Source organism: Cygnus olor, chromosome 8, assembly GCF_009769625.2.
Source record: "Cygnus olor isolate bCygOlo1 chromosome 8, bCygOlo1.pri.v2, whole genome shotgun sequence".
NCBI lineage: Eukaryota > Metazoa > Chordata > Aves > Anseriformes > Anatidae > Cygnus > Cygnus olor.
The window spans coordinates 8,763,385-8,777,231 of NC_049176.1; the positions used below are offsets into that span (position 1 = coordinate 8,763,385).

At 41.6% G+C, this 13,847-nt stretch overlaps 1 protein-coding gene across 2 annotated transcripts in view; it reads left to right on the top strand.

Moving 5' to 3' along the window:
* The window catches only part of ATF6 (activating transcription factor 6), a 78,561-nt gene that overhangs the window by 53,915 nt on the left and 10,799 nt on the right, over positions 1 to 13,847 (top strand). For both annotated transcript variants that reach the window (XM_040564677.1, XM_040564678.1), the window contains exon 15: positions 6,588 to 6,672. In XM_040564677.1, coding sequence (XP_040420611.1) covers positions 6,588 to 6,672 — 85 coding nt within the window. The remainder of the gene's footprint in view (positions 1 to 6,587; positions 6,673 to 13,847) is intronic.

Genomic DNA, 13,847 nt, shown 5'->3' on the forward strand with positions numbered 1-13,847 from the left:
AACGTCACATCTCAGGCAACAGCCAGACAGCCTGAAGCAATTATTCTGAAATTTTCAGAAAGTGTGAAGTCTGTGGTAGATGAAAGCAAAGCTCTCCCAGCAACCCCGCTGTCGGCTCAGGGTTTTTAACACTCCACCTCCTCAAAGGGCTCGTCCAGGGCCATCTCTGAGGTTGCATGTAGCTTTTGGGGCCTGTGGAAGCACATTTTAATCTCACAGGCTTTGTGTGGCCAAAAGCGTAGCTCTAAAGAAGTTCCAGTCTCATCTCATTGACCTGAAATCCCTGCAGATGTCAGAAAAAATATGAAAGATGATACATGGATTTCATGCACGGCTTTTGTGGTGAAATAAACACTTGGTTTGTATCTGCTTCATCTTGAGATCACTAGGTGTGGCTGGATAGTTGATAGATAAGCTTTTAAGCTATCAGGACATGCTGGGCAGTAATAAAAGTAGCATGATTAAATAAAAATGGTACCCTCAGCAGCTTTGGGGAACTGCCAGCACTTGAGTCGGATGTGGGAAGCTCTTCAGTCTGCATGGGCAGTAGTTGTAATACGGTCTGAGAATCACAGTTGTGAAGATTCAAGCTGGAAGATATTGAGGCAGGATTCCCTGGGAGACCTGTTAGTCATAAACAGATGAACAAATGCCCAGCTACGATGTTTGTTTACTGTCAGAAATCTTCTAAAGCTGTCTGGACAGAGTACCCTTTGGCATGCCGAGGCGCCTGGCTTTGTTTGCCCTCTCCGCTTTGGCAGTGGCTTTGTCAGTTGTGATATTCTAGCACATTGCTCATTTCCAAGGCAGTGGTAAAGATCAAACCTCCTCATCAAGGCAAGTTACGAGAACAGCACTTTAAGGTTTTCCTTTGGTATTTTAGTCCAGTCTCTGTGGAGCTTTTATTCCTGTAAAGTAACAAATGTCACTTGTTTTTGAAAACTATGTCATTAGTTCTTTGGAGATGGATCTCTAATGGGCTGGGCTCATCTGAACATCTTAACAAAGTCTGTGAGAAGAGAGATGCAAAGATAGGGTCTGTCTTACAGGAGAGGAGTCACGGCTTCCACGTGGAGCACATCTACACTTTGCAGGGTACGTGCCCAAAACCAGCAGGGAAAGGTCAGAGGCACGGCCTGCCTGTTAACGGCATGACAACCAATGCTTACAAAGGCAGATGTGCTAAAAACACTGTAATAAAGTAAATCACGTTAAAGTAATTTCAAGTTAAAGTAAATCAAGTTGTGTTCATTATTTTTGGGTAGGTGATGCTTTTGTGCAGGACACTTGAAAGAGCTTTTGAAAAATACTTATCCATACCTAAGTACATCAGCTAGGAAGGTAAGAAAACTCTAGAGGAGTTGATTTGACAATAAAGTCACATCAGGGGTAGCAGGAAACACAGCTCATACTGAGAGTGCAGAGCCTTGGTGGTTTGGAAATCTGTTCCTTTGTGTCCCATGCCACTCGGATACTCCACAAATGCATGTACTTCTACTCTAAATGTTTCCTATAGCACCAATATTATTTTCCGACATCACAGGCAGGCTGCAAGCGTTAATTCATGGTTGTTTCTTTCAAACAAACAGAAATGGGGGAGGAGCTCCATAGATTGCCTGTAATTATGTGGCATACTGCTCCCCTGGGAAGCGCTTGCTGCTGCGTGCAGCATTGCTGATGGAACATGCATTGCAAAACCCAAACCGAGCACTATTGCCAGTTCTTTACATTTGAAAGCCAAGAGTCCGGCTTTGGAAATGATGATAGCTTTACAAAAATGAATTAAAAGGTCTTTGGATTAGCATGTTTTTCCTGCATTTAATGAAACTTCCTAGTATGCGGTGATGATGTTTACTCTATGTTCTGTAACTGTGAGAGTTAGAGATGATTTTTTTTTTTAAATGAAGGCTAAGATGCCTGCAAATTGTCATGCATCTCTAGGTAGTAGGTACTTTGAGAAACAAACCACCCATATTACAACTCAGGCTGAAGCTGCAGGAACAGCCAGTTTGGGAATATTCTAGCACAGTGGATGAGGCTTTCCATTGCCAGTTGACTGTGGGGTTAAAAATACATGAGGCTCCAAAGCTTAATCCCTGTTAGAGCCTTGACAACATTGATCATACGTAAGAAGCCTTAAAATCTCTATTGCAGTTCCATGTGTTGTTGAGTCCAGAAGCAGATCAGCAGACACTGAAACAGCCAAGAAAGCAAAAAGATTCAGTGAGGATATTCATTTTATAGGGGTACCTAATTTCTTAATGTTTGCAACTCTGGTTAATTATATCCTAATTATATAGTGCCCTCAATGCTTTGTGGTTGCAAGAACTTAATAAATGTGATTGTTATCAGAAGTTTAACAAATAACTTCAGATTTTACCCCCAGGAAAAAAATGTGTTTCTGTATCCCAACTTAATAAATTAAGGTAATGCATTTGTGGCTGGATTTTTATTATCCATATCTATATTTATCTGTACGTCTCATCTGGCTTCAATATCACCAAACTATAGAGATGATCAAAAGCAAAATGAGAATGCTGAAGCTTGGGGCTCGCTTGAAATATTGTCTTTCCAGGCCGATATTTTTCCAGTCATTATGCCAGCACTTTCAGGTCTGCATCGTCTATTTAAATTGTCATCTCATCTAAGTGCAAATCTTGGCCCAAGCCAAAGCCATCTGTTGTTGGGTAATAGCTGTGATTTATTTTGCCTCTGGTTGATGTTCATGCTCATGGGCCAGATGCTGACTTGTAGGATTTGCTTTTATTCATTTTCAGTTTTATGCCATGTGTTAATATCACAAACGGTGTTTTAATTTCAGATATTTTTGTCTAGTGTTTAAAATTAGGGATGAGTAAGAGCGTCACATTCCCCTGAATGCACGTGGGATGGCACATGGGATGCGATTCAGCATACTTCGGAATAAGATAGGACAGGACAAAATGTTTTACATGTTAGAAATGCGTTTGCACTATGTTTCTAAATGTCTGATTTATTTCTAATCACTTTACACTCATTTATGTTGCGTACAAATAATTAGGTATTACTTTCAATAAAACTTGCGGACTATTTGAAGGATTCTGGACTCAGGAAAATGTTGTAGGTAGCCAAACTGCAGGCGAAGTATTTATGATATTCTGCATCGTACCTTGCAAGTTAGGACTGACTGTCAGAGGGACAGTCCTGCTTATTAAAGATAAAGATGATAGGGAGCTGGATCAATTTCCTTAACTCCAGGTTAGAAAAGAACTAAAAACCTGTCCAGCTCTTTGTAGTAGAGATGGGCTGTATTCAACTTCCAGACAATCTGTGCATTTTGGACTTTAGCTCCTGCTAGTAGTTTGGACGTAGCACTGACAGGGTTTTTCTGTGTGTGTCTTCTCCAAAGTTGGTGTTGAAACACTGAGAAGTTGCGCAGCAACTCCAAAGCGTGTTTGGATACACAAACGTGAGTGGAAATGACTTCATTGTCTCACTGTCTGCTAGGGGAGCAGAAGTCGTTCCCACACTGTTCAAACCATACCAGTAAAAGAGTGGTGTAGCAGGTGAGTTGGTACATGAACGTACTGCTGTGCTGTGTAGTTCCAGGAGGCATTTCAGAATCTGGAAGCTAAGGGGAAATAGCTCAGGTGTGGGCCACTCAGCTGAGCCAGCTGCATGACCCTGGGTACGATATGGGGGTAGACTCTGGGTACGACATGGGGTGACCTTGTTCCCCCCGACTGCCGCCACAGGATCGCACCAGCCCTGCAAAAGGGGCTTGAGCCCATTCAGTTGACTGATCAGCAAAAACCAGCTTGGTCATTTGGTCATTTTGTTTCAAGAACTATGAGGAAGGAGAGCAGATAGTGGTTATCTGCTGGGTTTCTTCTTTGCAGCTTTTGAAAAATAATTCACAGAAGTGTAAAATTAGTTGAGATTAAATCTATTCCTGGTATTAAAAACATGGATTCTAGCTGCTGCAGAACTAAGAAAGCTGAATTTTACACCTTATTTTCTGGTAAGTTGTTTGGCACCACACCAAAGGCTTTTTTCCATTATATTTATAGCTACTCTTCTGGTGGTCATAGGTTTGTTAGGTTGTCCCTTAGCCTTGTCAGTGCAAGAAGGCGGGAGCCCAGTTCCCTCTGCCTCTCCATGCAGATATGTGGACTCTGGACCTCTGACCAGCTTGGTAGCCTCTGCTGGATTATCTCAATTTTTCTACCTATGCTTTCAAACTGCTGCTTTGCACTGGAAGATTTTTTAAAAGGTCTGCCAAGAAGGTAATGATGTAGGAGGAAAATTAGGAATTCTCCTTATTTTGTTGCTATCTAGTAATTTGGTAACTTTGTCATGACATTGTTGTTTATTTCCGTAGAGTGACTCTGATTGTAAAGTCTGCGTGTCACTTCTTAATAGATTTTATACATACAGTAAATGAAGGTGCCATTAGAAACAAAAGTAAGCTGTGTCAATTAATTTACTGATTTTGAGGTATGTTAGCAGAAAATAGTAGTAACTTCTAATAATTCCTCTGTACAGTACTTGTTTTTTGCCAGGTAATAATATTTTGGACTCTCAGAAGCATTGAAAAAAAATAAAAAAGACAAGGCTGACCATTTTTAAGCAGTGTTAAAAGTAGTCCTCAAATCATGACTTTGTTACAAACTGCACTTCTAATGGGCATCTGACTTTCAGGCTGTTCCCTTAAGACGTGGGCCCCATCGAATTTCAGAGCAGTTTTTCAGTGAAAAAATTTAAGTTGTTTGAAAAAAAGTTCGTTGTCTTACTGAATGTTGTCTTAATCTCAGTGGTTCAGGAATGAAATGGGAATTACACATGTAGCCTGAGAATTGTGCTGGAGTGGCTTTATAATTTTGGTACCAAGATGGTTTTAATTATATTCATTTATTGAAGTCGTTTTTTTTTCTTGTCATCAGTCTTTTTTCTTTTTTTGTGGGGAAAAGCAGTGATATTTCTGCAATATCTACAGGATACCTTGATATATTAACACCTAACTTTGTGTGTAACTCAGTACCCTGAATCTTAGACATAACAATTGAGTGATTAGATACTAAAATGGGAAAAATAGTTCTCCTGAAATTAAGAAATTAACAGCTGTGTCCTAAAGGAAGTATAATTCAGTCTACCAAAACCTTGTCCAGAAGCATAAGGCGTTTGTGTGCCTGTTCTTAGCCTTAACCCAGGGAGCTGAAGAGCTGCTTGTAAGGTTTCTGAGTGCCAGTTTCATAAAAAACCATGGGAGTTTTACTATTGGGAAAGCACGAAATAAGATAAAAGTACCAAACTTCTGTCTGCTTTTTACCTATGTGAGATAGATGCCTGGATCTTGAGAAGTGAAAGGCAGATGTTCAGGTCTGTTTTTCTGGCAGTTGCAAAAACTTCTTAAGGAGTTTGTCTCCATGTGTTTGACATGGTGGCACCTGCTGGCTTGGTTCTTCTCAGTGACACGGGGTGAATTTGGAGCTGTTGGGACTGAGAGGGACAAACACATGGGAAAATAAACCCTTGAATTGATTCTTTGGAGCCTGGGAAAGATACTTTGCAACTGACAGAGTTGTTTCACTTAGAGCCTGAGTTAGGAATTTAAACTGAATTTGTCGGCTATATCAACGCAGTCTTTTGCACTTAATTACCAGGAGAGAGCAAACGTACTTCCCTCACAATGCCCACTGCATGTTGAGAGGAGGTGGTGAAGCAACCTTCTGTCAGAGCAGCTGATCTTTGAAAAGCTTGGGAAGCTTCCCATTCATACAGTGGTCTTCTTTTGATCAGCATAGTCCAACAACATGGGAGATGCCTGCACCAACACTTTATGCTCTGTTAGTTCTGTCAATAAGGTATGAACCCTCTTTTCCCAGATGACAAGCTGAGTGATGTGAGTTCAGCAACAGTTAGCAAGCAGAACTGAGGAAGGGCTGCATTTTTCCAGGCAGGTCAGGTCCACGTCTGGAGCTTCTCCTGCAGACGCAGCTTCTGCTGCTAAAAACCCGGGACAGTTTGAACCCTTCTGTCCTACGGCAGCGCCTAGCCACCTCCCAGCTGAAATAAACTTCCAAAGCATAGCTTTGCCATCAGACTTCCTTGGTAGGTTTTGTCAGCAGAGCTCGTATTTCACACCCCATCACAGCCCTAACTGATACAGCCCTGCTGCAAGAGGCATGTGGCATGAGCTTGCCATAGATATAGCAAGACGATATTTATATAGAAAGCAGACAGCACTGCCAGTAAAGGCTCCAGTTCAGCAAAGCCCTTAACCACATGTTTAAATATCATTGAAGTCAAGTTCAATTACTTTAATCATATACATAAGTACTCTGTTGAACTAGGGCCTAATAGTAGTTTCCATCTCTTTCCACATGATCAAGGCCTTTTCATATTCTGCTGCATGCGATAGGGATTTCTTTTTGGTTGCACAGCATGAGCAACTGCTGTGACTTTTGGAAGACTCTCTCAACAATTTGAAATTGCTAAGCTGTCATAAATACTTCTATGTGGAATGCCTGTAACACAGAATGGAAAGGAATTTTCCCAGCTCTATGCTTCCAGGGTAGATCTAACACATCTTTTCCCTTGTTTTTCAGGACCACCTGTTATTGCCAGCCACCACACATAATAAGACCAGAAGACCAAAGATGTCTATAGTGTTGCCAGCTGTAAACATCAATGGTAAGTGCAAAACATGAAAGAGATTGATAGAATAATTTCAAAGAGATGCCTGACTTGTGTATGGAAACCAAGCTTAGACGAAGCGGACATTGTTACAGCTTTGAAAAAGAAGTCAAACTGGTAGTTGACAAAGTTCCTCCTGGAAAAGGGGTACTAGCACATCATTCGTGCCTGGCATCCCAGACTGTCACAAGAGGCCTCGTGCCTTGTCCAGCAGTCTGCAGTCTCTCTCTGTAGCTCCTTCAGGACTCTGTGGTAATGCCATCCAGTCCTGGTGATGTATACGTTGCTGATTCCAGTTACTTGAATATGATCTAGCTTCTCTAACTTGGTGGCTACAAAGGTTGCATTGGGTATGGAGACTGTCCTACAGAGAAAACAGCTTTGTACTAAACGCACAGGCTTGTTAGTGAAAAGAAATGTTCTTGACCTCCGTTTTAGTCCCATGTGAGAGATATGACTTGAACTGTACAAATATATTATTAATTCATGTGATGAGGAACTGCCAAGTTAAGACAGTGTCACTGTCACACTGTCACAGTCATCAAATGCATCAAGAACCTTGTGACAGTACAAACTTTGCTTACTATCTATACACTGTAATGCCTTTTTAATACATGCTTTACAGTACAAGTGAATCATAAACCCAAATGTTTTTGTTAAATTCAAGCATGCCAAAAACATTGTCCGATGACATAAATTTCCATAAACAAACAAACACATCAGTTCGGGCTTGCAACATCTTATGATTATTGTTTTCCCATGCACTACGGTATGGTAAGTCTAGAGTGATAATATGTAACCAGCTATCTTAGGGAAATTTTTATTAGATGTATCAGAATTATTTTTGGCATTTATCAGTCTGAAACTCCCTTTTCATGTCTATTACAAAAATCCTTTTCTGGCTGAGCTGAATTATCACAAGCAAATGTGAACTTTATCACTTGGAGAATAAACCCTATTTCTAATTTACAAAGTATTTATTCTTAAAATGTTATTGAGTCTTAAGTGAGATAGCTGTTCAGTTATTGGAGTAAATATAATTTGGAAAATACACATCAGAATCCAGTGATAAATCTTACCCTTTATTAAGAATGAAACATTGTGAAATTATAGTTACTGGAGTTCTTTGGGATTTTTCTTCAGAACATCAGTAAAATCCAGGAAATAAAAAATGTCCTGGGACTTGGTAGAGGTGTTGAAATGGATCAGACACGAGGAGAGCAATTGCGTAAACAATGGCATCAAGCACTGCTTCCTCTGTGACACTCAGCCAGGTGTTAGGAAAAAAATTACAAGATACGTAAGAGGCAGTGGGTACCTTGGCATAATGTTTAATTTGATAATTAGTAGATTACTGATAGGAGATTATTCCCTAAAAAGTTCTGCCTGGAGACGAACCCATTTCTCTCCTTTGAGAACATTGCTCCTCCACCCTATCCTGCCTCTGCAGGGACTGAGCATGTCCTGAAGAGGCATCTGGAAGTTCGCTGACAGCAAAGCTTTTCTCCAAGCTGTCTGCTCTGCTTTTAAGCTCACCTTAATTCTTTGTCCACCTGCGGAGAATTGGCTGCTGGAAAAGGCTGGATCTCCCTGCGCGGAACTGTCAAAACTTTCAGTGAAAGAACTCTGCCTTTTCTCATGCCTCAGACAGGTCTTTGTGGAAGAAGGGAAATCTTTTTCACTGCCACTGGCAGACGAGGTGAAGGGAGTACAAGTGAAATGGCCTTTGCTTTGATTCTTTTTCTGAACTACTTCACTTGCTTTCTTCGACGGGATCTTAATTTTATCTGAGTGCTAAAGTTTACCCATGACACTTTACAAACATGAAACAGCTTTACAGTTCATTAGAGGACGTTTTGAACAACTTGGACAGTCTTTTACCAGCAGGACTGTCATTCTTTTCTGATTGTGCTTTGATCTCTTGAGTGCCCTCTGAGCTCTGCTGGAGACTCTTTAGCTCACTCGAGCAGTTCCCACCAGCAGCAGTGAGGAGAGAACAAGTGTGAGCAAAGACCAGGAAATGAAACGAGTTGTCAGTCACTGTCTTGTGTGACTCGACTGCAAGGTTTGTTTGATTCTTTACACCCATGTACAAAACAGAATTTGGTTTGTAGTTCAAAAAGTTTTTCATAATTCTTCTTGGGGGAAAACTTCATGTAAGTCCAGCGGTGCTAGTGCTTTTCAGCCGATGGCAAATCTCGAAAGAAAACTTTGTAGTAGACGTGTGTGTGTGTGCGTTCAATACAATGGAAGTTGTAGCTGGAATATTTAAGAGAATATTGTAAAAAGCAATAACAGTAAGTTATTCATTTTCAAGGCAAAAACTTGATAAAAACTATTCTGAATTTTATGTTGTAAAAGAGTAAAAATGGCCATTACCTTTTAAGTACGCCCTGCGTGCTCCATCTCTTGTTCAGCCTGAGTTGCCCAATGCCACTCTGCGAGCATGAACAGCCAGCAAAGTCTCTACGGAGGGCTTCTGTGCAGGTGCCTGAAAGTGTGTTGACTCTGAAATATGTTTAAGTATTAAGGTGTTGCTTTTTTTTTTTTTTTAAATAGACAACAACTGTGTTGGTACATGTTTATCCCTCCCCTCTTACCAACTGGTTTCTCCCCACCCTGTTCCAACCTCCTTTCCATGCTCACCAGGCCACTCCTGCAATTCACAGCCAGTGCTTGCTATCAGCTTCTGCCTTTCTGCCTCCCCAGATGCTCTCATTGTCCTTTACCCTTGTCCCACTTCCCTGCTGGCTGCTGTCACTCGGTCCAACTCTCCCCTCGGCCCCTGCAGCCAGCTGAGCCCACTTTTTGACCTCCCTCTGCCCAACTACGAAGCCCCAGCATTTCTGGACACAACTAGTAGTCAAAAAAAAATCTTTCTGATGGGATCTAAGTAAGCCAGGCTTGATAAGCCTGGAGGGAAAAAAAGCAGAGTTGTGTAGCCCTAGTCCCACTGTACGTGGTTCTGGGAGTACCCCTGGTATGACTTTGCTGAGAAGTTATTCCAAGAAGAAATATCTTGCAGTTTCTCATGGGAATGAAAGCCAACTGCAATTTACAGTTAAACTTCAGCTTTTGTTTTTAAGCAAGTCATGTTTGTTATGCTGGATTGCAGCTATTATTTTAGAAATCTAACTATGCACTTGAGACCAGTTAAGTCTCCAGTAGATTTCATTCCTAAATTTGCTTTTATTGTAATTCAGAGTCATGTTGGCTCATTACACCAGTTCCAAATTGACATATAGGCGGTGCCTTGCTTGAAGTTTAAATGAAAACATTTGCCATTAGTCTTGTATTTACTTAACTGCTGTAAAAAATGCAGTGGGTTATAACATCGGTCTTTGGATCAAAATAATCTATAGAGAACAGCACAGCTAAGCCACTCTTCCGACCCCAAGCATGGGCCTTTTGTCTCTGCAGGACGTCCACAGCTCTGCAGCACAGCGCACACTACCAGTAGTCCTCTCCATGCAGCGTGCAAAAGAGAGAACATACATACAGCCACTCGTTGTAGGAGATAGCAGTCAAAGTTCAGCTGAAGAAGACACTTGCATTAATGTATTTTTCCCCAGGCAAATGCCAATGTTGCAGATGTTGGAAGAAGCATAGCTCGTGCCTGGGACTTTCTGCCAGTTACAAATACAAGTGTTGTTAGTGCCAGCATCAGACCATTTACCATGTGGAAACCAACCAGCTGAGTACTAAACTGCAGATTTCCTGTTTATTTCATGGAAGGGCTAATGTACGGTCTTCACATCGTGAAGATTTGGGATCCTTAGTGGACTGGAGGTGAAGGGCTGCACATCCTCCTACTAGAACCCCCTGGATATCCTGTACTATGTCAACATGCCCTTTGGCATTAGTCTCTCCCCTTTCCCTTGCTCCCAATACATAAGTGTAGAAGTCAGGGCCAGCGGTTGTTTACATGGAAGCTGATTCGTGTGGATCAGTTCAGCTGCTAGTACATGGAATAAGTTACAAGAGTTGGTTACTGAGTCCTGAGTATCCATCGATCCAAGAGAGAGCTGCTGCGAGGAGAGCATTAACAGCAAGGCTGTTGAAAAAAGGGGAGTTTATCAGTTGCCTAGCAATAAGCAAGTACACGTCCAGCCAGCAGACAAGTCTAAAGTTCCTCACCTTATTTTCTGAGAACTGACAGCCATGAACAGAGAGTTTTGAATTTTCTGCAGATATTCTGGATAGGTCCTTGGTCTGATGTCACACAATGGGACTTGTCTTCAGCCTGCCTTTGTTATACTTGTTTGTGTGCCTGATCTTCTGTAATTTGTGTGTTCCTGGATGGAGTTATCCTAAGAGTTGCTTTTTGTGATGAAGCACAACAGCCAAAGAGGCTCTTAGAGGTAAAAATCTACCGAGTGGAATGGAGAGTTTTGCAAAGTCCATATGCTCAGTTGTGTTGGCCAGCTTCTGACTGCAGCTATTTCCCTCGGCCTTCCTTTCCAGCATTTCTCACCCTACTGATGTAACAGACTTCAAAAGTGCTCTGAAATAAGACACGTTTCAATTAAAATGGCTAATAACAAATATAGTGGTAAGGTTTTTTGATCAAAACCAGAGGGATTTCTGCCATCAAGTAGCACGGATATTTGCACGCAGCTACGAAGGACGTTCTTTCAACTGACAGCCATGTGCAAAAGCCCCTTGCAGATGTCCAAGGCTGGTAGCAAACTCTGTGAAAAATCCATAAGGCAAACAGAACCCACACAGGCTGAGAAGGAAGATAAAAAACAAAATCTGTTTGGGAAATGACAATGTTCTATAAGTTCTCATGTCTCAGGGTTAAAAAAATAGTCTCCAACTTCCTCTGCCTTCAGGGTCAAGCAAACAAAAGATGTCATTTCCGTCTTGCAGAAGAAGCAGCAGAATTCCCAGTCATTGAGCGAGGAAGATCTAAAACAACACATTTACGAGCGGCTGACTTTCCTTTGCTGCTTAACAGTTTAGGTAGCCTTCTATCTCTAGGTGTTGTCAGTTCCTTCTTTGTGCTTAGAAGCCAGATCTTAATCCCTGTAGCTCCCTCTCATGGCTGCTCTGCTTGGCCCCAGACTGGGAAGCTCGTGCCAGTCTAGTAGGTACAGAGGACTCATCTCTGGGCTGCACAAGCATGATCTGCAGAGATCTTCCCCTTGTAGTTTCTGCTTTTACGTCTGGATTTAACAGAAAGCACTGAGAAATCAGCATAGCCTTATAACTTATAGTGTATGAGAAGAGGGTCTGGAAGTTGTGTAGGTAGGATTACAACCTGCCTGTAAGATGAAAGTAGGGTGACCGCTAACGTCTTTTCAGAAGGTCACTGAGAATCCTATAAAGCAGCAAGGCTTCTCAAACAGGATATAGAAAAGTATATCTCAGCATGTCTCCATGCTATAAGCCTACAGGCCATTTTCAAAAATTGTACATTTGAGGAGCACAAGTAGTTTGGTGAAGCCAGACCGGGACAAATCCAAGCCAAAGCTCGCTCTTGGCAAGGACTCTCTGCAACAGCTGATTTTTGTGCCTGGACTGAGACGTGGAGAGTCTGCTGTCCTGGTGTGCAGTCAGACAAGCAGCGTGTTGAGTTACTGTGGTTCTGCTGTAATAACGATGGTTTGCTAGTGTCACAGATGTGCTTCACCGCTTGAGCTCATCTAAAATTCTGCTCCAGAGGTCAGGGCTGAAAGCGTGGCAGAACAGGCTTTGTCAAGGAATTTTAACCACAGGTTTTAGTCATATTGTAAGATGTTGCTGTTCTCACCTCTTTTCTCTTTTCAAAGTGATGTAAAATTTCTGTTTACCAGAGCAGAATAGCCCCCCTCATCTTTCCTGTTTCCGTGAACATCAAAATTGATCATTGCCTAGATTTAACTTGAAACACAAGTTTGTGATAAGTTTTGTTCTATGAGAGATTTTGCACTTCCCACCACTTTTCTGCTAATATACATTGTCCTTGACAGGAAGGAGAAGATTAAATTAGTCAAAGAAGTATGACAGAAATCATTCAAATATTCTGCATGCAAAAGAAAAGGAATCCGTGTCATTTGAGTTCATGTTTAGTTAGTTAGACAGGAAACGATCAAGAAATGAAATCATAAAGGCTTATTCCCCTGTGACTTTTCATAATGGTCTGTTTACCTAAATTGCTAAATAAGTAACCTAATTTTAAGTATTCAAAAGAACAGGAAGATGATTTCAGAGGATCTTCTGTGTCTTTTTGCCTCTTCATTAACAGGAAAATCTCTTAGGTTTTGTGTGATATGGCTGGCCAAGCCCCAGTGTGACTGGTCTTTCCTGGACAGGCAGGATAAATGCTACAGATGGCATTTTCTTGGGAACATGTTGTCCAAGAAGTGGAAGAAAATGAGTCACAAATTAATTGGACTTCAGATTTAGTATTTCAAGTGCCAGTGTAGAGTTACTACGCCAGATTGTTTTTCCATATAAAAGACATGCTATATAAAATTCACAGTGTAGAAGTAAAAAGGAACCCATGACATGAGCTGCCAGTATGGAGCTGCAGGAGGAGCCAGGTTCAGTTTGGAGCTGAGTGTGTGCGCGTCTCGCTGCAGAGAGCCTATCTTCTAGGTATCTGATAAACCTGGATGCTGATACTGCCGCGTAGGTACGCTCTCCCACCAAGCTCTACAGTGAGCACCGTGCCGAGAGCTGTGCTGCAAAGCAAAAAGGAAATTTTAAACCTGATCTGTGAGATTGCACTCTCCATCTCAGCTGTTTTGAACTGTGTTTGTGCGGCACGTCGTAATTCTAGCCTTGAGTCCAGCTGATCTGCCTTAATACATTTTCAAATGTTGTAAATTTAAGATTACCTAATTCCTCTTAGTGTTAATTTAGAGGTGGCAAATACAGTTTTATGTTTGTGATACATAGGCCAGCCCTGATTACTGGTAGCTCTTTATTTCTGCCATGATCTGAAACATAATTATACATAATGAGCTCACCCTGTAAAAACATAAAGAGCTGAAACAGAGCTGGTAGATGAGGTTCACATTTATGAGTTCTGTCTTGAGAACATCACTGGAGTAAACCTAGAGATTAGTAAAAACACAGCAGTCCAAGACAGTCTTTTTCTGTGTTTTGATTGCAGTCTCTAGGGAGACTGCAGCCAGCTGGGCCAGCAGGACTCTGCCTTGTTCTCTTATCCCAGTCCCAGTCTT